This window comes from Phaethon lepturus, unplaced genomic scaffold (genome assembly GCF_000687285.1).
Source record: "Phaethon lepturus isolate BGI_N335 unplaced genomic scaffold, ASM68728v1 scaffold371, whole genome shotgun sequence".
Lineage (NCBI taxonomy): Eukaryota > Metazoa > Chordata > Aves > Phaethontiformes > Phaethontidae > Phaethon > Phaethon lepturus.
Window position 1 is genome coordinate 65,470 of NW_010518288.1, and position 27,012 is coordinate 92,481.

General features: G+C 38.4%; 1 protein-coding gene across 1 annotated transcript in view; it reads right to left on the reverse strand.

The window, feature by feature from the left end:
- Positions 1–2,505: 2,505 nt before the first annotated feature.
- PPFIA2 (protein tyrosine phosphatase, receptor type, f polypeptide (PTPRF), interacting protein (liprin), alpha 2) overlaps positions 2,506–27,012 on the reverse strand; it is a 72,819-nt gene continuing 48,312 nt past the window's right edge. Inside the window, exons 16-26 of the mRNA XM_010296656.1 lie at positions 22,149–22,230; positions 17,507–17,707; positions 15,278–15,340; positions 13,821–13,850; positions 11,993–12,168; positions 11,053–11,150; positions 9,055–9,230; positions 8,892–8,960; positions 7,786–7,945; positions 6,047–6,139; positions 2,506–2,693 (exon numbers count right to left, since the gene is read on the reverse strand). Of these exons, the coding sequence (XP_010294958.1) occupies positions 6,081–6,139; positions 7,786–7,945; positions 8,892–8,960; positions 9,055–9,230; positions 11,053–11,150; positions 11,993–12,168; positions 13,821–13,850; positions 15,278–15,340; positions 17,507–17,707; positions 22,149–22,230 (1,114 nt within the window). The 3' untranslated portion in view covers positions 2,506–2,693; positions 6,047–6,080. The remainder of the gene's footprint in view (positions 2,694–6,046; positions 6,140–7,785; positions 7,946–8,891; positions 8,961–9,054; positions 9,231–11,052; positions 11,151–11,992; positions 12,169–13,820; positions 13,851–15,277; positions 15,341–17,506; positions 17,708–22,148; positions 22,231–27,012) is intronic.

Genomic DNA, 27,012 nt, shown 5'->3' on the forward strand with positions numbered 1-27,012 from the left:
CCAATCCTTCAAAATCAAGACTGGAATAAAAGAGAGGGGCAGAGTGGTCAGGTGTACTCGCTTTGCTACCACCCTGGTAATGTGGAGGATTCCAGAAATGCCAAATGTCTCATTCATCAGCGTTCAGACGAGCCAGACAAAGAAAGCCACTTCATTGCAGCAGTACAGTATGGAAAAATAGTTGTTTCATGGGCATTGCTTTTGTTTTCCAGAGGAGCCTTTTCCTGAGGAGCTGTGATTGCAGAATGCTTTGTCTACAGCTTTAGCTTTGCAGTGAGCTGGCGAAAGGGAGAAGGAGTCATTCTTGTGCAGGGCTCTGGTGCTGCCCAGCAATCCGGTTATATCAGCATGGAAGAACAAGCCCATTTAACAAATGATGGGAGAACACTGATTTTCCTAATTTTGTTTTTAGAGGGAAACAGCATGTGGGTAGATTTGAATGGTCAGGATGTTACTGAAGCTTGGTTGGAAGATGTTGATGTAGTAATTATTCCCAGTGTACTGAAAGGGTTGGAGCCAAGTAGATAACGTCTAGAATAGCCACAATTTCTAGCTGTTTAGAGTAAAGCTTCAGCTCTTATAGGAGAGACAGGGACGTACTAGGAGATTTTATATGTTAGCCTTGGATCAAAACTGAAGTCATAGTAATACTCTTCTTAAAATATTTTTTTTTTTAATTCTTCTGGTCTGTTTTCTTCCACTGTGAAATCAATAATTTGGAGGTGCTGTACTCTTGGGGCAGGATACCTGCAGCTTTGGTCCCAAGATCTTGCTCATTCTTTTCCCCAACACACCTCATTCCCCTCTGCCTCCTGAATTTCAGCATGGGCTGTGACAATGCAGGCTACAAAAGAAATTCTCTAAAATAGGAGCCAGTGTTTACAAGGGGAAATGTATTGAAATGATACTGCAACCACTGAAAAATGGTGTTTGCATTGCTTTACTTCGTGACATTCTGGACTAAAATAATCCAACAGAAGATTGCGGGAGGAGAAGGAACATCTGCTAAGCCTGAGGAACTGTACGTGAAAGAGCAATGTCTTTACACGGTTGTGTGCTAACCCAAGCCGTCATACCGCACCCATCAGCAAGTTCAGTGCTCCCTCTCGTGGCAGGTTCTGACCAATAAATCCGTATCTGTTGGCAAAACGTGCTTATACTTAGCTATGAGAAGCGCATCCAATTATTTTAATGCTACTACGTACCAAGCTTAATAGACTTAAAAACACAAATAGCACTGAATTCTTTTTTTATTGACATTGGGGGAGAAAAATCTTTCACCATCTGATTGACTGAAGTTTGCCAAATGAAAATAGACAAAACAAATGTTTATGTACGTGCAAACATTGCAGGTCAAACTGCTAAAAGAAATAACTAAAAGACAGGTCTTGAGCTAAGATCAAGCAGCAGAAAAATAGCAAATAGGTAAATGACTATTAAGTAGGTCTTACTTTGAAACTTCCCATTTAAACAAAGAATAAACAACAATAACACCACCAAATAAAGCCACAGCAGGTAATAGTTGCTTTTCTAAACTTTTATACACTATATATTAAGCACTCTGTCTTTCAGTTATTTCCTCTGATAAAATTGACTTCTGTGAAGTCTCAGCAAGGCCATCTTGGCTAAAAGCATAACATTAGACAGGAGCCTGTCTAATGCCCTGTTATAATGAAGAAATAATGGGGTTTGGCTTCTCCTTTCTTTCTTTTTCTTTGTTGAACATATCTGGAAACAAGAATCTGATCCTATGCAAATATTAGATTTAATTTTCCAATGATAGCTGGTGTCTGAAGATCCTGGAACGAAAAGGTGGCTCTTGGTAAAGCAAAATCTCTTCTTGGTCCGCAGGTAACATAGAAGAAAGTTTTTGGTTTTTGTATAAATCATGTTTTATTAAATTGCCCCCCCCCCTCTTTTTTTTTTTTTGTAAACAGTTCTTCTGGGTTCATTTGTTTTTTAAGAGGTGAGCCATCATGGTGCTTCTCTATAGATAATTGACATTTCCATTTTGTCTGTAGAGGTCCATTTTGGCTCCAGTTCCAGGTTATGTCATTCTATTATACATCATCAGAGGCAGGTGTTCTGCTTTAAATATTGACAGATTTTCTCAGTAGGAACATGTTGAAGCTTCTAACTCCGCTAAACATATTCATTTGACTGTTACAATCCAAAAACTGTAAAAATGGTGGAATGGAAAGATACAAACAGTATTATTGACACTGTATTGTCAAATGTTTGCACTGAGACCCCATGTACCATAGATTTTATTTTTAAAAAATCATATTTATATCCATTTACATAAGACTTACACATTTTAAAAGAAATACATACACAGTAAATACGTAAATGTCTAGTATTTTACAATAAAACAGATGGAACAATGTAAAAATGAGTGGCTTCATTTGATAAAAGCTTTGGATGTGCACTACTGCCAAATTTCTGATGACAGAGATGCTGAGAGGAAAAGGGAGGTGGTTTTGTTTTTCTTTATTTTTTTTTTAGTAGTAATTTAGGTATTTTTTTATTCTTGTTTTAAACTAACCAGTACATGAAAGGAACATCATATATGTTTGTCTGATAAACCTTATGTGTTCTCTTCCCTATTACCCTGTTCTCGCAGAGAGTTTTAATGCTCTTTTTCCTAAGTAGTGGTAGTGCACTTCAGGTAAAGTAGAAGAAAGAGATGACATCTAAGGGAAAAAATAAACAAACATTAATTAGCGAGATTCTTTGATTCTAATTTGGTCTAGGATGCAATGACACTGGAAAATATTATAGCACTACGTAAGCTATTGCATGTGTCATTAAAACTTGGGTGTTGAGTATCTTGAGGGAGACATTAATTTGTTGTTTAATTTCAAATCTGCGAAATAAATCTATTAATAACACATTTAAAAGTACTGCTGTATACCGATTTTTATCCTAGATCAAAACAGACTCCAGCTAATGCTCATTTTACAGTTATTTTCTTGCTGTTTTGATTCAGCATTGGGGTTAGTTTCTTGCATCTGGAGACCTTTGCCTGTTTGGCACAAGGTTGAACACACATTTTAAGTGTAAAGACCTTGTTGATGTACTCTGTAATTCTGCTTGCTCACTGCAGCTTGACAGCATTTACCTTTTCCACCCTGACGAATTCTTTGCTATGGACCAGCTGTTTCCAGATTATCATTCACATCTTTTTGGAACTCTTCTTATCCATTGGTCTTTACAAATCCTCTTTGGAACCCTTCATTGATAAAGTACATCGTTGATTTTGCAAAACCCTCTTTTGAAATTTCATTAGAATAAAAGTGAAACTAGTATGCTCTATTGCCCCAGCCTGTGGCAACAAAACTGTCTTGGCTGAGCCTTCTGCCTTGGTGGTGACAAGCATTTCAGAAGAGAAAAGTGTTGGGAAAGCTTAGACAGTGTGACTGCCCAACCCACTGGCCGTGTAACGGCATTGCAGATGCTCAGCTGGGCCACATACAGCCACCACAGCAGAAAGCTTGACCCACCCCATGTGCTCTATGCTAAACTTCTTTGCAAGATTAAATGGCCAGACAGCAGCAATCTTAAATGTTCTTAAATTTCTGATCTTGAGAGCGCACTCGAACTGGGCTGCGCGGAGTATGCTCATGTCACTGTTCTGAGAATGTCAATTCATGGTTTCTAGCAGCCTGTCATGGTGGTTTAAAAAAATACCTGGAACACAAATTGAACGCATATGAATTGACACTGTAAGGCTGTACCCAATTGGTATTGTTGGCATAAACTATTTTGAAATACAAGGCTTTGACATTCCCTGTGGGTAGCAGAATGCAAGAATCTGCAGCCTGCTGTGATCACAGCCCTCTCATTTGACCCACGTGCAACCCGTTTGCTGCTCTCTCTTCAGTCTGCTCTTCATATGCATATTCCCCTTTACTATATTAAAAATTCTTTTATATTGCTGTTGTGTGGTAGCTCAGCCAGCTATCTATCCCCTCTGCTGCTTAGTTATTTTAACTTGCTCTTTGGTTTCTAACCTGCATGACAGTTTGAAGTTGCACTTGGGAACAGCGCATATACTAAAGTTCTAGTTCACATCATCTTGTTGCTTCTCTAAGAGGAGTATAGGGTAAGTGAAAAGAAATAGTAGTATATTAGTGTCAGTCATCCTCGTGTATTAGCCTATACAGTTTAGATGTAAATCTGAAATACTTACAGAGCTCTCGAGCATTTCAGATTAGAATGTAGTTGGCAGAATAGTGGACAAGCAACAAATATGAATGTGACCTATATCCCTGATACTTGAAACACTACTAATACTCCCATAGAAATTGAATATAACTTTGTATAAACATCTTTTTGTTCAAAATACGTAACTGCCATATACATATAGTGCCAGCAAAGTTTGCTACTTTACTTCTATTTGGGATTGCTACTTTTTTGGCAATTTTTGAATACAGTAGGAATAAACAGTTTAGATAATTTTTGTTAACATTCCAATTTTCAATTTCTGCCCTTGTTGCACTCTTCAAACCTATTGGAAAATATCACCTCATGTGCCTGGCCCATTATTGTTGGCCTAACAGATAGCTTGGTGTTTGAACTTAATTTCTTGGTCATACTTTATTGCTTCAACATTGCAATTCTGAAGCATATAGGAGAAAAGATACACGTCTCTGCTATCAGTTTCTATCCCCAATGAACCCAGTGAGAGTGCTGTCATCAACTTTACTGACAGAACACAAAGCTGTAATCTGTACACACACACACACACAGAGATTTATATAGATCACATGCTTCATCATCATCTTTGTAGGACCAGCTGCTAAATTCACCTGTGTGGGGGGGGAGAATCTCCTGTGCTTATTTTTCAGTGATGGCATGAAAAGTTCCCTTTTCTACTAGAATAAGATTTTATACTCTTACAGTCTTCTGAAGATCTATGAAGTAAGGCTCATGTCATCAGTAGAATCCTGAGCAATCTATGTTTTCCACTGGTAACATTTGCTGTTCCTAAGCACTTTTTAAACCTGTCCAGAATTAGTAAGATCTCAGTGGCCCCAAGCCTCTCCCAGTCTTGGGAATCTCAAAAAAAGGACTTTTTTGTAGATCCTGGCATGTCATGACTACAATATGTAACAGCTATTGAAGCATGTTTAATGCCTAGTGAGGTTTTGGTGCTATCCAAATACTTTTTCCAGCTCCCTTACAATCCCCTGAGTAACTAAATGGAGAACTGTTTTACGGAGAAAATATTAGCATGAAATGGTGCCATATTGATGAAAGCGCTCATCATGTTGTTATTTTTTGCAAAACTTGTGATGCAGCAGAAAATGATGTATTTCCGCAGAACTCTGGAGCAGTGAGTCTCTGAGATTCATAGACATATTCAAAAGGTAAGTGGTGAGAAATGCAACATGAATTCGAGTACTCAGTTTGATCCAAAGTTGCATCCAGCTCAGAATATCCTTTCTTGGTCACTGGTCAATTCTGAAAGATTTGAGAAGTTCAAGAGTCTCTGTAATAAATAACTTTGGAAGATGTTCTGTATAGGGGAAGTTTTGTTCTAGCTTTATGCAGCTATGTGATGTTCTAAATTGAGCCATATCTCTCATTTAAAAAAAAAAGGAAATCTCTTTCACTTTACTAGTTTGGTTTGGGTTTTTTCCCCTCTCTCCCTAGCTTCTGCTAGAACCTCTTCAAGTTCTCATAAAGTAAATTTACTCCCTGTGCCTACTGCTGCCTCCCCAATTCTAGCTTTTAAGTTTGAGAGCATACAAAATATGTTGTGGTTGGGGAGCTAGCATCTGAACAGGAACAAAAAAGGTCTGGAAACTTCTGTGTTGCTAAAGTGGTTTCAGCAGAAAGAACCTGCTGTTTGCGATGGGGAAAATAGCCTAGTGTCTCCTGGACTGAGCTTGAGAACGTTGTCATGATCAAATGACCACCCCAGTGAGTCTGAGTTAGGTCCTCTGCTCCATGCTGGCTCTTGCTTAAATAATGCCAAGAAATATCGGGTGTAGTGTACAGTTACAAAGAACTTTCATGATGGCCCCTTATGAATACTCACAACAATTCAGTGCTGGCTTCTTTGCTAGGCCTTGTCAGCATGAGTATGTGCGAACTGTTGAGCTGTCTAACCTCTGCAGTCGTGATGAAGCAACTGCAAATTGCAAAAAAAAAAAAAAAAAAAAAAAAAAAGAAACAAACCAGAACCTCTTTAGAATCATGAAGAAAATAAATCATTCTGCTTCCCACTGGAAGGGTGGCTATTAAATCGCTCTGTGGCTTTCTATGACAGGATCTGGGCATGGCCTAGTTCAGAAGGCAGAGTTTCTTCATGTCTGTTGAAATCTGTTTTAAGTGAATACAGTTTAAACCTCAGTTGGAAGTCCTAATATTGTACCTATCATGCTGTTTAAACGCTGTAGCATTCTTAGCACTGGGAGATAGGAAGACAAATCCTGGATGAAGATGTAGGTCTTCAAAGCTACCTACCTCTACGTCTACTGAGTTCAGTACCCAGCTCAATAATAAACTGTCTGGAAGACCTCAAGTATATCACTAAATCTCCTTTGTGCCTTAGTTCCCCATCTGTAAAATGGGAATAATATCTTCTACTTTGTAGCATGGCTAGAATATGAAATCCATGAATGTTTGTGAAGTTCTTTACTACAGTAATGTGGGCCATGGAAATGCCTTGGGAGCTATTACATTTTCCTTGGAATGGATTCTTGTCTTACAGCTTCATCATTGCCAAAATGTGCAGGATTAAAAGCAAAGCATGTACATGAGCAGTGGAGTCAATGTAATTCAGTGATGCAATCAGTAAATTATTCCATTTGTAACTGCAACTATAAAGTATTATTTTTATAGGTGAGAACTTTTAATGAAATTTAGATGGCTTTAATGGAATTTAGATGGCAATATTGTCATACCAAGTTCATTCAAGAGTTACAGAATGTAATCACTACAAGTAGTGTATTAAATTACTTTGAGACAAGTCTATCCATAGACCTAGATTCTTTCATGAGGAAATAAACAGCGATATTTGAAATGGGCCAGTCTGCATCCTGGTACTTATCAGAACTTCAGGCAGGTATACATGGCTTTATCATCCATATACTTGAAGGAATAGCTGTAATGGGATTTGTCCCCTCTCCTCGCCCTCTTACAATGATTTTTAAATTTTACTTATTTTTTAATTATGATCTGCTTGATACTTTTCCAATCATTGCTGAGTTAGTGCATCTTTTGGAAATTAAAAGATTTCCAGAGAAAATTACGACTGGTACGCAGTAAACTCAAATTAGTACCTGAAATTCAGTATTAGCTAACTATACCACCCATCTGACTATTAAGAACTGTTAGCAACTTGAGTTAAGCTAGTTGGTTTGAAAGTCAAATAGGAAAATAAAGGTGATAGATAGCTCTTTCTACGTTCATTCTCTGAAATACACTCCACCTGCTAGAGAGGTGAATGAGCTGAAAAATTTGCTTAGATATTGTATGCAATCTTAGATGGAAGTAAAGTAATTCTGAATGTTTCCTTTGCAGTTCTAGAAGGGCTAGATGGCTTTTTTTTTTTTCTTCCTTAAATAAACACTGACAGTCTGAAGTAAACCTGAAAAAATCAATAGTATGCCAAGTCAGTGCTTTTCCATTCCCTAATTCTCTCCCAGACTCCATTCATCCTAGTTACGTGAACGCAGCCGTTCTGGTGCAAAACAGACATGCACTAAAAGTCAATTTAGCATATTAAAATAAGCCTCTTGCTTTTCAACAATAAGGGCAGAAATGACTGCATACCATCAGTCGCCATCTTCCGTGACTGCCCTGATGTTGTGGTTAATCTGAACCCAGCTGGCAGCGTTTCCGAGGAGCCGGGCATCATGCTGATCCCGTGAACCTCGCGCGGAGGAAACTGTCGTCGCCAGGAGGGGCCACGTCTGAAGTTCTTGTCATCGCTCTGTCAACACACACAGTTGTATTTGATAAAGCAAAATGACATTTTTTTGATTATGTCTGCTCCTCTCTCTCACTGTCAAATGTATTCCACAACTACCCTGCTCTTGCGTTGCATCTGGTAACTGCAATGCATTTGAGATGCTCTTGTAAAAGTAAATGCTTTAGAAATTTTAAATGCCAGGGTGGAAAACTCTTCTTAAATCTCTGGCTCGATATAGTAGAGGGTTTTAGTATCAGCTAAAGTAGAACTTTCTTAAAAGTCAGAACTCTTCCAAATACAGTCATAGAAAGTGCAGTGGTTACTGCATTAGGAGGCTTATGTAAAGTGCTAATAAAGAACTAAACACTCATGTGCATGCACAGAATTCATAGGATCTCACGTTTTCAGCAAGTCCTTAAAAGTTTTATTCATCCTCATGAGCAGAAGTCCAGGACTTGAACATTTTTGCACTGGACTCTTGCCTTAAGAGGAATATTTTCCGTAGGTAAATTTGAGATTCCCCATCGTAGATAATTGCCCCAAATCCCACCCTATTACATATTGATTAACTTTGAAGAGCCAAAAAAACCCCCACCAAAACCCCATTTTTTTTCTTTATTTTTAAAGAAAGGGTGTAAGTGCCCTAAAGAATAGGTTGCACAGGCATCTGCCTCCCCAACACTTTCTCTGGCCAGTGAAACTTCCATTCCTTTTCTGCATGTTTTCCTCTATGGAAAATGTTCATCTTAGGGTAAGAGTGTATTGCCAAATTTAGCATCCAAAATGATATGAATATGTAGCCATACTGAGGTTACTTTAAAAACCTTGACTGGCATTTCCTAATTTGTTCTTAAAGCTATATCTGACTCTCTTTAACAATTTGCAAGTTAACATGTCTTCATGCATTCAATTTGATTTTTATATTTTACCGTGATATTTTGTAAATACTGAAAATAAAATTAATTACTTCCTCAAGTCGTCTTTCAGTTCCTAGTGCTAAAAGGTTGTTGTATTCTCTCTCAAGGATCTGCCGTGCCTAGAGATAACCAAAGTAAAAAATTAAAATGGTTGAAGATTAATAAAGGCAATAATGGGTACAGATTAACCCGAAATAGCGTGAGCAAACTTGCCTGGGTGTTTTGTGTTGGAATCTGTAATAATAAAGCTAAACTGCTGTAATCAAAGTTTTCATCCAGTGCTATAAGTGAACCATGTACACCACTTTCTAGAATATTATTTGCATATTCTCGGAGGCCAATAGCTTGTATCCAGCGTATGACTCGATCATTGCTCCATACCAGCACATCTGTAAGGACATAACACTGCTTCAGTCTTCTGGTACCCGATAACTTCCAAACTGTACAGGAGCATGCATGTAGTTGTGCATGCACTGTGGACATCATAGTGCTCTATTTCTTAAATGAGGAATGCCAGCAAACTATTCATATAGCTTTAATATTGCCTATTCAAAACCCTGTGTGATTTTAGCTACCTTCGAGTTAAATGTTTATTCTAAAGAATGTTTCCAAAGGAGAAAGGTGCCTGCAGAGGGCATCTCCAGAGCACAATTCTTCCCACCTCCTATAGGTACCCTTTTCAATTCTTAGGCAAGATTTTACAGTTTAACAGTGCAAGGGCGCAGGAGAATTATCCATTCCTCAAGGCTTCACTTGAGAGTTTTTTATTAAATATTTTGAGAGTCTGGTCAGCACCTACCATTTTATAACATGCTGTAAAGCAAATAATGAGTTCACAATTTTAGAGACTAAAACTATTTTCAGTTCAGAACGCTGGTTGACCATGGTCATGGTTAAGGTCCATGCCAATTACAAAGCTAAGGCAACAAAACGAGCTAGGAAACCATTTTTGAGGATTTGGCTATTACCAAAAAAGTATCCTACCCTGCCTGTAAGATAAAAGAAAGTTACTTATACTGATCCTTCTACTTGTGAGTGGGGATCATAATGCTGAGTTTTATGTTACTAAGTGATGAAGGTTTTTCCTGAACTTTTAGAAGTCCAGCTAATGTAGCTGTTCTGCGAGCAGGCATTCTTCATCACCTGACCAAGAGTATCCCAGGCTTTGGGGTCAGGATCAGCTGAAGCATGGCAGCCAGGGATCACCGAGCCCAAATCCCACCTCGGACCATATCTAACTGACCAATGCATGACAGGGTGAAGGTTGGGTGAAGGAGGCTGTGGGTTATTACCCTTGTGCTAGAGGTGACTAGCATTGAAGCAACACCAGAATTTGATACCAACACCCAATTCCCCCTTGTCAGTCTCAGCTATACGCACTCAGCCTGACTGACACTGATGCCTCCACATACAAGAAAAAGTCTTTGCATTAGTGCATGCCATCATCTGCCTTGAGCAAATGCACTTTCACTGCAGCTGTTCCCCCTTTTAATTCCGTCTTTTTTTTTTTAGCTCTTCCAATCACCATTGTGCTTGAGAAGTATTAGTATTTGCTAGAGCTGGAAATGCTTAAGGGAATCAAAGGATTCACTTATGATAATAGAAACAACCAACAACTGTAATTGTTCTATATAAGAGGAACCATGCAGTGAGCCTGCAACTGCTCTAGAGAGCTTCACACAGCAAAATACTTTCAGATCAGCTGTTAAATCTCCTAATAAGGCCAGTTCTGTTAGGAACTATTCTTATATACCAACTGCCTCAGAGACCACCCCTCCAAGCAACATGTTCTATGAAACACATTTTGAAGTAAGAAATCAAAGGCAATGGTTTTCAAAAGCAGGAGCACAGTGTTAGGGTCCTGAGTGCTCCTATTTCCCACTTTGGCCCCCAGCACACCCCACTGAGCTGCAGGCTATTTGGCCTTCTGCTTCTGAGACTGAAAGAGGGTAGGATACGGTCTGTCCCCAGAAGCCGATTTAGCAAAGTGTACGTATGAAACCGCCGTTTGGAACTGCAGCCCCAATTTAGCAAAGTACTTAACTGTGCCTAATTTAAGGAGATATTTTGTATCTGAAGACAGACGCAAATACGTTAGCTTTACTTAAAGCGCATGCTTAAATGCCTTGCTAAAATGGCATGGCAAGGGCTTAACAGTGTCAAGCTTCAAAAGAAGAAACATCCCCAGTATTCATTCCCAGGAACGATCACCTTTTATTTCATGCTGACTCATTTCTCTTCGCTTTTCCAGTTCTTTTCTATCATAATTCAACCTCTTTAAACACATGATTCCATATTGCAAGCTTGTTCTGTTATTTAAAGAGAAACATTTACAGAGTTAATAAAGATAATCTTGAAGATAGGAACATAGGTAGGATGTCTTTCCTGCATTTCACATGAGGTATTTCATGATGCCTATGTAGCAAATCTTGAGGACAGAGGGGAGGGCAAAACCATTAGAACAACTCTATAGACTTAAAAAATAAAATGGACAAAATCAAAATGAGTATGTTTGAATAAACATGCTAGCATAAGAAACCCAAAACATTAAAAATCGTACTCAGAAAAGGTCAGCCCTTGTGAGCTGTTGTCAAATTAGTCCTCAAAAAAGTGACAAATCAGACAGTACCTTAAAAAAAATCCACTTCTTGTCACATAAACATCATTCTCCCTAAAGTCTAAATGCCTTTATTTCCATATTTCCAATTTAGCTTCCTGGCTATATCTCTAGATAACTGAAACAACTGTCAATTTGCCTGTACTGTTAACAGCTTTTGTGCTACACACAATAGCTTTTCATTATGATGAGATCTCAGGGCGTCAAATCTTATTCTACCATTTTCTGATACTTTAAGCCACTTAATAAATTATTACTGTTGCTGTATTGTCAAGGCTTTATTTACAAATGGTTCCCTGCTCATTATGAAATTTACCTGTACCAGTATCTTAGTTTTGAGAGACATAATTGCAATGCAGTTGCTATTACTCAAGGAATCTCTCTCAATTCAGATTTCTGACACTGGGCACTCACTTTTCTCTGTGGTTTTCCACACCAGAACAACAGAAAGTAAGTGGTTTTATTCTGTGCAGCACTGAGCACTAGGTCAGACACATAAACATCTTCATAGGTGTAGTCTTTATGCCAACATACCGATGAAAGCTATCCACCATTTTTAAGTGCACACGCAGATCTTTCTTTGTCAGATGATCTAACATCCTTGCATCTACCAGGCATTCCATAAAATAACTTCGGTACTGAGGTAAACCCAGACTGGGGAGCCATTCGTTACCTATCCACTCGTGGTTCATATCACCGTAAGCCAGGGTCTACAGGGGGGGAAAAAAAAAAGGGAGAGGGAGAATAAATTCTTGGGTTTGTTCAAGGTTGCACCAGACTGAAGACAGAATATCTGTCTGCTGTGCTTGTTTCTAGTGAGACTTCCCAGCTTAGATATCCAGTCTAAAACCACAAAAAAATCCATTTTTATATCATTTTGACATTGGAGGTGGACGCCAGTGAGATGTTCTTTACTGATAGCAGTTTTGCCAGTTGTGTCTTGTTTTCTACCTTTGTAAATTTTAAGCATTTTTTTTGCAATTAAAAAAAAATGTAGTTTCAATTCTGAGTTTTAAATGCAAGCAAACTTATTACACAATCAAAATGTGTTTGTTTCATAATCTTACTCGCTTTCAATTAACCTTCTAGAATATTTATGCTAGGCAAATCCTACATTGAACTTGGTAATACAAACATGGCCCCAGGGAATCAACTGAAGCGTCACTGCTTAGTAGGGACTAGGATTTCCTAAATAGGATCTAATGACACTTCATGGTTACACACCTGTAGTCCTTTTGAGACTAAAAGTTAATTTCAGTTGTTTGTCACCCTAAATCATGTTCACCACCAGTCACAGCAGGTGACCAAATACATTATATTAATGAGATATTTTCAGCTTTGAATAGCTTAAACCTAGAGTGCTTCATATGTGGAACTCAATAAATTAATTCTTTAAGATAGGAGAACCCAATTCCTCCTAGAAGCTAGCATTTAGGCATTAAGCTACTTCATTGTTCAGCTGAAACGTCAAAAGGATAAGGAAGAAAGTATATGGAAAAAAACACATGCATGGTGAGCTGTTATTATGTGGGCTGCATAATTAAGATGCAAAATAGGTAGATTTTACATCTCACTATTGTCAATTATTTTGTATTACTAAAACTTAACACAAAAGAGACCTCATAAATTGCAAGATTAACACCTCCTCTACAGGATCCTGCTCAGCTTTGAGCACCACTGTCAAGCCTAACTATCTTTTTGGTTTTGTTTTTAATGTCTCCTGTCACTATAGGCAAAAGGATAACACAGTGTGAGCTGGTTATATTTTCTATGGGGGAAAATATAGTCCCCTCATCTCTCATTCTTGTGAATTTTGAAGAGAAACAGAATGCCGTAAGTAAAGACAGTAAAATTGTGTAAAAGTGTACACATATTAGAGAGAGAGAAGGAAGTTGAAAAATATATGTAATTGATAGTCTAATGAAAGTAAAAAAATTTGTTCCTAATTATACAAGTCTATTTGTAGACTGATACTTGGGTGTGATTTATACAATTGTTCTAAAAATATCTGATGTAATTTTAGAAACATTAGATCTCAAACTGTTGTCATATTTTATTAGCCCATTCTCAAAAAAGAGGAAAAGATTTTTTCTAGATTGGGCTGGGAGGTAGAAGATGTCTCTGGAATGTAGCCATTTCTTTTAATAAAACTATTTACAGCATATCTACCTCTTTGTGCTTTACCTAGCAAACCTGTCCAGAGAATATTTTCTTTGTATGAGAAGAACTCTAAAATGTGTAAATGGTAATTCAATCATTGAGATATTATCACAATACTATACTCCCCTCTGCATATTGATAAACTGTTAATTACATCATTATTAGCTTTCCCTTAAAAACCAACTATGTGAAAGGGCCATACCTGAGCCCAGCTGCCTTCTTCAGACTCTTTCTGTGTTATCCGCAGGAAGCAATTAGCAAAGCAGGTAAAAAGACAATGAAAATGAGTTACAAAACGCTGTGGTTTTCCTGTGTATGTTAGTCTTAGTATAAATGAAAATGTACGTGTAAAATATACTGATAAAATAACTCCAGTCAGCGGCAATGCCCTGAGCTAACCTACCTTAAAAATTACAAGACCAAAATGATAAAATCTTAGTAGGGCAAATCTAGCTAAGTTTTCGAGATATAAAATCATTGGATCTTGGTGAAACTTTGCAGCATTATCTTTAAATACTTTTTATGGTTTCACAATCAAAACACAACCATTGACTTACAAAGTTGGGCATTAGAGATGCCATTTTTTATTTCTAGTTAGACTTTGCAACATTCAGAATAAAAAGATGTCTTCTTGTGAATGTATTGTAAAGGAGCTTTTTATATAACTTTTTTTATGGCAAAACTGTATTTTGCTGGCTGGCCAGTTAAACAAGATCAACTCTATTTCTGGTCAGTTGGGTGTTGTTATACTTGTTGTTATACCAATAATAATAAAATCAAAAATGAGGTCAGTTGTAAAAAAAATTATTGATGAGAATCTGCTTCACAAATGTTCATGAGAAAACTTAAAATAGTAAAGCAAGCATAAATTTCTAAGAAATAAGTCTGTATTGCATCAAAATTTAGCTTCATACCTCCCCCACCACTTATGGATTGGGCTGACTATAAAGTTTTCCAAACTGAAGATAAGTTTTGCGGACATCTTACTGTAGGATTGTATCATATTTTATAAGCACTGTTATGGACTTTTTATGATGTAATGCTAAAAACAAAACCTAAAATAACATATGTTCCAAGCAAAATAAAAAAGTCAGAACTAGTGAATAAAATATATTAATATTTAATTATGTCCCCCCCCAAAGCCGGGAGAGGTTTGACAAAAATCAATAAATAAATGACAAAGTCCATACACCCTAAATCAAAGAGCATCAGTACACAAGCATGGACATGAGAGACTCTGCATTAATGAAAACACTGAGTTATGTAATGCACCATTCTCAAGTCTTTATTATTTCTTTCTATTTCAGCAGATATAAAACTATATTTAGAAGAGGTACTAGGGAGCAGAGTACAGGGGAAATGTCGCACATATAACCGCAACAATTTCATTTCACTAAATGAGGTTTCACACTGGCAGTGAAACTATCATGTGCTGTAAAACTCCAACACTGGTTTTAGGTTCACACAATTTTTGTGATCACAATTTCTCTCTTGCTGAGAAATTATGTAACTGTTACTTAAATTCCATTTTACTACTCCCTGAGGCTTTCTAATGGCATGCTTGGGAAGCATCCTACTGAAGATGCGGCACCTTTGTTAAAGCAGATACAATTCTCTTTTGAGCGCCGAAATAATTTTAAATGGAAGTGGAAGACTAACCGTTTTAGCCGGAGCAGCAAGATTTTCCATTTCTTCATGGGTCACCCAAACATTGCCTGAGGGCTATGGACAAGGCCCGCAGGGAGGCAGGTGGGATCCGCATTAGGTAAGCAGTGGTAAAGAAGAAAGGCAGCACCACTGTAAGTTAACAGCGTATAGCATCACCATCAGCACAACCACGATCTTGCCTCTACCGAGCTGCAACTAGAGACAACTTTAGACAACTTGTTTTGTGTCTTTTGTTAGAGGATTCTGAACAGACGCGATGGAGTATTTCAACTAGAAGTGATGGATGAAATCCGGCAGAGCACCGTCACAAAGGAAAGAATAATAATTAAAGCTGCATTTCACACACAAGTGGCAAATACAACCTTTAGCTCACAGCTCTGTCTGGAGGTAAGCTTCACTCATGAAAGATTTTCCAGCCTAAATATTCTGCACACATCACACGCTCATATTGTAATCTAAATTATGTTTACTTCCCCCACATTTCTGTAAATCAAAAATGTCAAGAGAATTCACTTGCAAAACTATTTTTCTTCATCCTATTGTTTTCAGTCAGATTCTTACAAGGACAATGAGATGAGAAAGGGAGCGGGTGTGGAAATCTGCTACATTTTCTTGAGAGCTGAGGTAAATTAACTCCTCTCCTGAGAAAGAGAGGAGGCAGAAAGACTTGGGACTCCAAAGCGCACATTCCAGTGCAGGGCAGCCTTGCGCTGCCAATTACTCAGGGAGAATTAAAAAAACAAGGCAAAATTATTCCCAATGTTTCTAGCTTGAATGTACTGTCTTCTCATGTCATAAGTGTCAATGCTCTTATGCTTTGAAATATGCTTTTATACTTTTAAAATAAAAATGAGTTTTGTTTAGTAATTCAACATCGTGTTGAGTCTATATGGCTTTACTTAGGTGAAATCCATTACCGTTCATAGAATTACTATAGTTATGACATATACATCTGTTCTGAGGGGAGAAAATATCAGATGGGGAACTACTATATTTAAGGAACCTCAGCAACATGAAGATAAAAGGCCAATCAATATGAGCATTAGAGTCCTGTTGCCCAGGTCCTTACACAGCTCGGTGGATCTGGTACTCCTCAGAGGTACCTCAATTCTAATTTCCACCAAAAGATTCTCCATTAATTCCACCAAGATAAGAGATTACAAATTATTATTGTTATTATTATAAACATAATTATTATTATTAACTTACTACTAGAAGTCTGGGCTGCACTACTTGAGTTGTCTTTCTCCTTCACTTCTATGCTGTGTTTCCCATCTGATGAAGCCTCATTTTTTTTCTTTCTTTTTTTTTTTTTTGTTACAGCGTTTGTTGCCTCTCTCATAGTGATCACCATCAGCCCCTCAGCATGAAACTCCCCTTTTGTTATCCTGTTTTTTTTTTCTCCTCATCAGTTTGGCCTGTTTTTCTTCATTTCCCACTAAAAGTTGCTTTTTATCTATAGCACATCATACATCCTTACTGTCCCCTAATCCACTTTCTTGCTCTTTTTGATATATTCCCCTTTCCTTTCAGACTTGTATCTCTGTGTTTCTTATTTACTTGCTTCCTTTCCTTCAGCTGCCACACTCTCTCTCTCCCCCCTCTCCCTTCCTCACCAAATGCACACACTCCACTTCTCCCTTCTTACCTCCAATCACTGCTTCTCTTCATGCTTTTTTTTTTTTCAATCACTGCTTCATGCTTTTAGCATGAAGAACCTAAAGCCAGCTGACTTAGATTAGATAGCATTTGAAAGGATGCAAAAAAGTGGAATGGGAACAAGAGAAGGGAAAAGAGCTGTGTTCCTTCATAACCTTTCCCCTCTCCTGCATTGCCTCCCCCCCCAAAAAAGGAAAAAAAGAGAGAAACAAACAAAAAAAGAGAAAGGCAATCTGATTTGATTGGGAGAGATGGCTTGAAGGAAGAGAAAGGTAACAATACAGGCAAAATTACAAATAAGATGCTCAATACCAAGCATTTTGATAACATCAAGGTTAATCAAAAGCATGACTTAAAAAAATAAGAATATCTGCTACAGGAAAAATACCAGTGATCAACAATCAAGCAAGCGATGAACAGGTCCTTCTAAGTCTCCATAGGACAGTTCCCACCGATTGTGAAGTGTGTGTTATCACAGAGCCACTCTTGTGCTACAAAAGTCTCTCTGCAGACTCCTGCATGGTGAAGCGGGGAAGAAAGAGTTAGCTGAACAGGACTCACTGTTCTGGACGTTGGAGGTGCGGATGGACTTGTCAGTGATACCATCTCCTGGATTGCTAATCGGAGCTTTAAGCGATGAAGAGGGTTGCTGATTCCAATTTCTCTTTGAATCTCCGTATCGGACAAAGCAGACATAATAGCTCCGCTCTTCACATTGGCACGGCAGGCAGCAACGTACCAGGCTGGCATGCCTAGCCAGAGCTGTTGAAAGAACACATTTATCCAAAGCATTGCTTAATTTCTCAAATTAAATTAATCATGAAGGCACCTATCAATCTGAATAAGCATGGTAACACACACAAATGAGTATAGTCTTTAATACAATGAAATTGTTTCAGAACCTTTGAAATTGCCGTGGCTTCAGGTGAACTCTTTTTATTGCTTTTCTTGTAACCAGAACTTTAAAGCCATGGATGCTTTGAATTATTTTCAGAACTATGTGCCTCCATCACCTGGGCTACTCCTTTCCCAGGCCTTTAATGAACAAGTAGTGGCACAAGTCAGTGTTACTGCCCATTGAATAGTCTTATCATATACAGAAAACAATCCAACAGGAATTAAGTAATTTTTTCACTGTTGTACTAAAATGGCTTTCTTTCTCTTTCCATGTTAGTCCCCACGGTGTACTCACGGGGCACGATCTTACACTTCTCAGCTTTTATTTTCTTGGTAGAAATAAAAACCAAGCAGAGCGCAGGTAACCCACCTAGTCAGGACTGAGCTCACTGCAAATTTGGGAACAGTCTGGTATGGTGTCACATCCCAGCTAGAAATACCGGTTAGAAGTTGCAGCAAAATGTGAGCACAGCTACATCTCCTGTGGATTTAGAAGAAGCGTACTTCCCACTTCACACTTTTCCTCTCCTTATGTCAGTCTTCCTAGCCTAGGTCAGCGACAGCCCCTCGCTTCCCACTTGGTCTGTTCTTGTAAGACGTGCTCTCCGCTCCCAGCAGTCTTTCTTGGGGCCTATCCAGTATGAATTCTGCCAGGTTTTCTCAACTTTCTCATTTTGTGCTGCCTCATTAATATGATTGTCGGTGTCTAGGGCTCCTTGCTCCTAAAGGAGATAATTCCATTGCAGCGATACATACATCTGGGAAGTTTTTGTCACAGTGTGAAGTATTTTACGCTATAGCAAAAAGCGTGAGGACATAAGCAGTGAATGTCATAATCACAGATTTTGGGGATAACGCAATGGAAAACAAAGACAGACCTAGCTAGGTGCATAGCTCCGGGAGCATGCTAGGCTCTGTGAAACCTGGGAGAAGAAGATACTTCTCTCTGGAGAGTAGCCCTTCCCTGCCCTCTCTCCTCATCCTTTTCCAGATCACTATTGCTTGTGGGTTGGTGCAGTGAATTACAATTTTTAGTATATAGCTCTCCCCACTGGAATGGCGAAGCATAATGTATCGCAAAGCATCTCCACTGGGCAGCAAAACAGCTAATATTAGCTGTTATTATTTGCGATACTGAGTGTCAAAGTGCATAAATCACCTGTCACTGATACCATGTACCTGACTGTACACCTGATTGTACATCACCTTCAATGTACCTGATTGTACACATTTCTGTATACATAAAATTTATACCCACATCTATACAGCTACCTGATTTTGTTAAGTATAGATCTGTTGTACTTCACTGTACTCCTATATAATATTCCTTCAAATATAAATTGTCAAAAGCACTTTTCAAACGTACTGATTAGTTACTAATGGCTTGTAGTAGCATCTTATTCTGTTATACTGTTTCTGAAATAGAAATCTGTCCATCAAGATACAATGCAGTGATACTATGTGATAGTAGCCATTATATTCTACATTTTCATATTTTTAAAAATTCATTCTGAGTAGATAGCAATTAACAACTACCTGTGTTTGAATTTCAGTGGGATAGAGCATCTATGACTGTAAATGAAGCTACCGAGAACTCTGTGCATCTCAAGTAGGCCATCCGAATTAGCTGATTTCATTATTTTAATTTTTCTCTTAATAATGGCTTACTAAAAGAGGACACAAGGGCAAAGAAATTATTAAAACTATCCCATCAGTAAATTCACCAGTAAATCTGGAAGGCAGAGACAAACTGAAAGGATTTTTATTTATTTTCTCACAGCGCAGCTTTATACCTTATCTGGGAAATATTTGTTGAAAATATAGCTGTTAGATCACTTTTACATCACAGAGAAAACAGGCTTGAATGTCAGATTCCAAAAGAGTTCAGTCAGGCTTTTCTGTACTGACACCTGATCTAGCACAGAGCTTGAGGAACAACTGCATTGTGTTTCCAAAAACCCTTTCGAATGATGGGATGAGCCAGTGCAGCCCATCCAATGCTAGTCTGAACCTTAAAAATATGACCTAATTCCAACTAACTGTAACGAAATACAAAGTTTCATGAAAGTAAAAAAATTTTTTAAAAAAATTATGCAGATTACCTAGCTGCGCTTAAACAAAGGGTCATGAGGAAACTATGCATAGCCTTAAAATGTATTTAATAGTCTCATTTAATTTGACATTAATTTTTTCTTCATACATGCACTTGAAAAGCAGGAAAGCATAAGTACTGGGAGTTATTCACCTTGCAGAAATAGATTCAAATGTTTGCCGCCGCTCATTAGGTAAATTAGTTCTTTAACAAACAGCTGGCTGTCTCTACCAGAAAATGCAGTTAGATGAAAACCGTCTCTAAAAAGAGGGCATGGTAATTGTTCTAGGCAGAGAACCCAGATATCAAGATTGATATGCTTTTCCAGAATTAGCTAAGAAAACCCACAGTTCTTAAAATACATCTCAACTATGTCTGTACTACATACAAATAGCCAGAATAAATGCTAAGGCTGAAAAGTTAGCCCTGAAAAGTTTGGAAATGTCACAACTGTGATCACATATACTTCTTTAATCTGGGCCTTTGTCTCCTTTAATATTAATTTCTTTTTTTAGTCCAAGGGTCACTTACTATATTGTCCCCAGAAGAGTATGAAATGCACGCAGTGTCCATCTGCTCCCTGAACGCACTGATGCTCACTGAATAAATTCAGTACTTCTGCCCTCATATATTTTATCATCAGTATTCAGTCTGCATTGAATACTGCAACATGAACTTCCTCACGGGCTTTCCTCTGGTGCTCTCATCATATTTCCCCAGAAGTTCATAGACACCAATTTCTCTTTACAGCCTCTCTCTGAGACAGTGGGAAGCATATCCTGTTTTGCAGCTAGGAATCAATGGCTTAACTTGTCAGAAATGTCTTCGCATTTTGGATCACCATGGAGGACATCAAGGGCAGATTTTCCTCAGTATTCAGAAATGTATAGACCTTTGTATGTTCACGTTTCCAGCAAATCAGCTTTGACTGTAATATTCAATATTTCTGACTGATACAAATCTGGCTACAGAACTCTCAAAGTCATATGAAAAAGTCAGGTAGTAGCCAAATTAACAAACGTTCCGTATTAACAGAGATATTTTTTGGGGGGGAAGGAAGATACCACCCCATTTTCCAAGGTCATGCCTTAATGCTTGAACTGCCTTTCTGCAGTTTTCATTTCAACTTTTTCATTAGGTACCTTCAGCAATTCCAACACAAAGCAGAAATTTTATAGACATTAGCTGCTTTCATTCTTCATCCTTCATTTATTCCCTGAAAATACTCCTGTTAAAGCACTGAAGGGGGACCTTCTCTTTTAATTGAAGGGAAAACTCTACAAATTCTATCTAATGATCAATGAATGATATAGCAGACATGAGAATAGCTGGGAATACATAAAGATGCTTGGTATAGACAAGGAATAGACACCTGTTCCTTGAGCCACCAAAGAGCTTGTATCTCCACTGAAGTGATACAGGCTTTGCCATGTAAAAGTGACTGCATTTGTATAAGAACACCCTTAGTTTCTGCCTTCTCCTCCCCTCAGCATCTGGGTAAGCATTTTCCAAATAGTTCCTTCACCTAAAACATTCTTTGATTTTTGTCAAAATTGATAGACAGCTCTGCTGAATGTTTCTCTGGATGGGTTCCAAAATCCATTCATTTAGGTTCTCCAAATAAAGGAGAGCTCTGTGCAGATCAGATTTCAGAGATAAAAGCACTGCCTATCGAATCGGAGAAATTGCAACTTGGATCTCCCACATCCTGGGTGAAAGTGCCAAGAGGAACACTTCTTTTTCCTGTTCTGAATGATATGTAGATAAATGAGCCCTTTCCCATTACATTTTATAAGGACAGAAAGTTAAAAATTCTATAAATTTATTAAAATTTCTGAAGATGTAACTTCTATGTTAACCTCAAATAAAATTTGATAGCTAATTTTTGTTTTCTCCTTAGCACATCATCCTACATAAATCCTGTCTCCTATATATGTAGAGACTGAGAAATTACAAGTTTTGAAAAATTTGGTGTTCAAATGCATTTGATAAGCCTTTTTTCCTGTCTTCACCCCCTTATGTAGGCCTGTCACACTTTTTTCAGCTCTAGTCTCTGATTTACACCATCCAGTGTCAACATCTGCTTAATGCTCATGGCACAGCGGGGGGAGGAGGAAACTTCAACAGTCCCTTTTAGAACTTGTGAGGACGAGCACACAGAAGCAGCCTATAAATGTGACTCACATTTATTTCCAGGTTATGGCCAACACTTACCTCCAGCCAGGCAACGACTGTTGGCCCATCCCACTGTGCAAAAGGTAAACCCTTTCTCCGAGCTTCTTCCAGAAGTTCATGTCTAAAAATGGATCAAAAATTATTAACTCTGCAGAGGTTCGTGTAGGGACAATATAAATGCAACCGTGCCTTTTTGTTAAGTGTAACAACAGTGAAGCACGATGACAGGCATAGAAAAGGCATAGAAAAGGCCGGTGAACAATACAGCTCCTTCCCCTTTTTGAATGCATTCCATAATCTATTCCCAACTCTGCTTTTTTTTTTTTTTTTCTTTCTTGGTGCATTTTGACATCACTTTAAACACCTGACATACAAAAGGTGAGGTTTCTGTCTGTTCTTAGCTGAAGCAATACAGAATTGGGATACCCTATATAAAAGGGTCGCTTATATAATAGAAGACATTGGTGAAGACAGAAAGCGGAGGAATTCCTCCTGAGACTAGCTTAGCTCTGGTCTGGTAATGACCCAGAAAGGCCCAAAATTGCCAACTTTTAGCCCTGAGCTAAGCATGGATGTAACACAGCTGGGTCTGAGACATCTCTGTGTTTGAAACACTAAACTTGCTGGACCAGCTATGCACAATTCTAGAGTCTCTGGAGTACAGCTATTCTGCATCTTAAACAAGCCATCCATGGCTAACTAGGAGTTGACTGCATCTTTATAGTTCCATATTATTTTTTTTCATTATTATTGCTTGTATACAAAAGAAATCTACATGGTTTACTGATGTATACATTTTTATAATTATACAATTGATGTGGTTTCTTAATTTTATACGTATTCATATATACATAGATATATTTCTATTGAGTTGATCAGATACCAGTGCAACTCCTGCATCTACAGCTTCTCTGGACTGCAATGAATGTGTAGGTAAAACATCAATCTCAAAGCTTAAAATATAATTTTAATACAGTGGTATTAAATATTTCTTAAAGTTATGTATAGGCCAGTCAGCTAGACTATCAGGAAATGCTCTATATTAAACATGTTCATACATTTGACCAGACATTTTTATTCCTGTAGCAGGAATAATGAACACACTGTGGTGGTGGCATAGAAAAAGCAGTGCTTCAAAAGTCTTTTTTTCTGGTATTTAACAACACATTTTCAGATGTCTCCTACCGAGTGAAACACAAAAGAATGCTCTCAGCAACAAGCTGTAGTGAAAAACAAATTGGAGAGGGACTATGCTAATGCAGTGTTAAAATTTGCTTACATTCCCGCATAACAAGGAAATCCTGGAAGTACAGCTTCAATTTTGCTCTGTCCTCCTTTATTATTACAACCTTTGTGGTTCAGTTATCTCTTGGCAATTCTTCACCGCCTTAGCAGCCTTTCAAATAACGTACTACAAAACCACAGCAGATAAAAGCGATGGAGTGATCTTAACTTGTCAGGAGTAGTCCTTTAGGGACTTTTGTACTGCCAAAGGTCCAGACCGAGAGAATTTGGCTTTAGTACAAAATGGAACTCAAATATGCAATTTTGCATACGTGTTTAAATCCCTGGCTCTGAATATTAATAGTAAGGCAGCTGCTTTACTTTCTATGTTTCTGCTGTAGTAATATGTTAACATTACAAATACTTGACAGCGTCACTGTGGTTTATCTAGCTTCTCCTCCCACACATCCTTTGCAGCATACCTTATCCTTTGTCACTCAGATGTCCAAAGACATTGTAGAGCTACCCTTGCTTTCTATGAAAGCATAATCTTCAGTAAAATGAGAAGAAGTTGCTCTCTGGGCACACAAACACCATGTTACCTTCAGCAGCTAGTGGAGGTGCAGGAATCCCATATTCCCGAGGAGACAAGTAGTGAAGGCCAATAGAGACATACACACTTGGCTGCTTCGGAAAGCAGGATTGAGGCATTGCCAGACTTGGTCACCTTCCAGCTACCGGTGGATGAGGTATTTGGGTTGCAGCCTTCCCTCGGAGTTGGTTCTGCAGGGTGCCTGCAAAGCCACAGCAGTGCTGAACCTCCCCCTCGGGCGCCCCAGCGGGGCTGCATGGCTCCTGCTGCCACCAGGGCTGCCAGCCGGCATGGCTGTCCGTAGGGAGAGCCAGCTTTCAGGGATGCCCCTTCCACACCTGGCCAGTTTTGCTGTCCCATGGCAAAGCATGGCCCCTGCAAAACCCTGTGTGACTTTGCTCGTTCCCCAAAGCCAGCCTAACCCCAGGGAGCAGACCCTTCTACAGCTGGGAGTCCCATGGAGGCACCATGCTTAGAGGAACCTGATCCCAGATTTCTCCTTATCTGGGGTATTCTCTTCATCCATGCCAGCTGAAAGAGCAGGGTTACTTACCATCACAGTAAGTAAAAAAGTTGATCATGACTTTGAGGGCCACTGGCCTTCCTTGCTTGTGTTAGTCTTCTGCTCCAAGAAGGAGAGCAGCACCCTGTGGTCTACAAGGAGGTGGGGTTCAGGAAAAACTTTTGGCCTATTTCTTTGATTTGGTGGCCTAAGGAACTGAGGTGCCTGCAGAAGACGCATTGGCACTTTAAGTTCTGACTTCCATGAAAAACTTACTCCTTTTATGCTGGAATTATAAAGTACATATTTCTAGGGAGTCCTCTGTGACTTTGCAACGTTTGAACTGGCCTGAGGCTTGGTGGGGAGGCTTAGCGTTATTCTAGTGCTTCTCAAACAAATATCCTCTTCCAGAGTTGGAAAGCAATTCTGGTGCTTCAGAGGCAGCCTGGCTCTCAGGGCTGAAGGAAATACAGTTCTGGTTATTGATTTTGATTGATATTGATCCCAGAAATTGGGATGCCCTATATATATGCTATAGCCAAAGACTACAGTATGATAAACGTAATCCAAAGGGTCTTGGCATGTAGAAGGAAAGCGTGTTGGTTTGAAAATATTTTTAGTGTACAGCTAAAATCCTTTACTCAGACATGCACAGAATAGAGCCATCATAAGGCCTGTGCCTCACTTCTTGATGTGGAATACTAAAAGGATTTTTATAATATTTCTTTCCCTTAAAAAGAATTTTATGGTTCAGAACTTATCCTTCCTTTCCTCAGATGTTTCATTTAAACACCTCTCCAATATTAAAGTTTATTTACATTATACTTTACTTTTTGAACAGTATTCTTTGACTACTTTTTAATACACATTGGGAGATCTAAAGAACTTGAACCTTCAATTTCTAAACCAGAACTAAACAAAAAATTTCTACTTTTTGACTAAGAGACATATTCCTTAGTTGGTAGTCAAAGAAAACTCTGAGGTTTTTTATATGAACTAGCATGATAGAAAAAACTCCATTCTCAAAATAAGTTAAAAGTGTCATGTAGGGATTTGATCAATAGTGTGACTCATCAGAAAAATTAATCTGGTGATCTGCCTATTTTGGAATATAACCTGAATATTTTAGAACAGCCTGAATGTACTGTTGTCCTTGTGGGAAATTCACTGGCTTCCTGAAAACAGAAGGTTCCCAAAGCCAAATATTAGCAACTGCAGTTCAATTTTCCTTACAAAAACATAGAGCTGATCAGAAGAGACAAATACCCTAAAGCTTGTCACTCCCTCTTCCTTTCATTACAGAGTTCAGGTTTGGAGATCATGAATTGCATTATACAGTTTCTCTAGTTTGGAAGATGCTTTGCAGGGGAACGTGGGGATTTTCTCCACCTAAGACTTTGTCAGAAGAGTGCTACATGTTATGTGTCTGCTTTGCATTGGTAAGGAGGTAGGGAATGAAAATGTGATTATTTCAATGCTCATTTGGCAACATATGAAAATAAGCTGATAAGGAAGAATTGATGTTAATTAGGCATTACTATAAATGCTATTATTTTGCAGATAAGGCTTTAAACCACTTACTACCACTGGAACGAACTCCAAATTAAAGACGTATTTTTAAAGATAACGTTATTACTGTTGATAAGTCTCTTGCTGGAGACATTATAGGAGTAACTGCAAAATGCTATTTACAATATATCATTACTCTGAGCCTGTCAGGAAATTTCATGAACATCAACTCTTCAGCACTCATCCAAAATTTGAGAGATGCTTGTATTTCTCTGTGTTAGAGAGAGTGCCGCAAAGTGAGCTGTCTTCACTCTTTTTTTTTCAAAAACAGAGAAGGAAAACTCACGTTATGTCAAGTTGCATTGCGGGGTTGTGTGTCAGAGAAGTGGGGTTACCTCGCCAGCACTGACTTCTGATGTTTAATCCTCCCCAAAGTGACTTCCTAAGGATACTATCATATCGGGCCATTTTCTTCAGCACCATTTTTCTGAGACCCAGGTACAATTGCCCAAATCATCATCAACCTACCAAGCTGAAAGCACAACTGTCTCGTACCATGGGGTCTTCAATATCCCTCTGGAGAGCAGAGGTACAGGGAGCAAAAGGAAGGGGGAAATGATAAGAGCAATACTATGTTATTACCCTGCAAATTTTGTATTTCATATATATCGTTCCCTTGCACGAGGAAAATTCTAGCTCTGTATCAGGAGCCCTCACCAACTCATTGCATAAAACTGAATGAACTTTATTAAAAATAAGAATAATCTCTAAATAGACTTTGTGTGGGAAGTTACCAAGATCTTGATTTAAAGCCTGTCATTCAGTGACATAAAATTTTCTTTACGAAGATAAGGCTCCCCCTCACGAAGCAAACAAGAAATAACAGCTTAGGATTTCTGATACCCATAGTGCAAACACTCTGTGTAAGAACACAAAGTCCAGACACTGTCTTGATGAAACTTGAACAATGTTTCAACACAATCTTCATATTCCTGCAAATAATAGCATTTACTCTGATAGTTCTAGTAGGGTTCACATGAAAAATCCTCAGGGTTATTATATTGCATGTATTATAA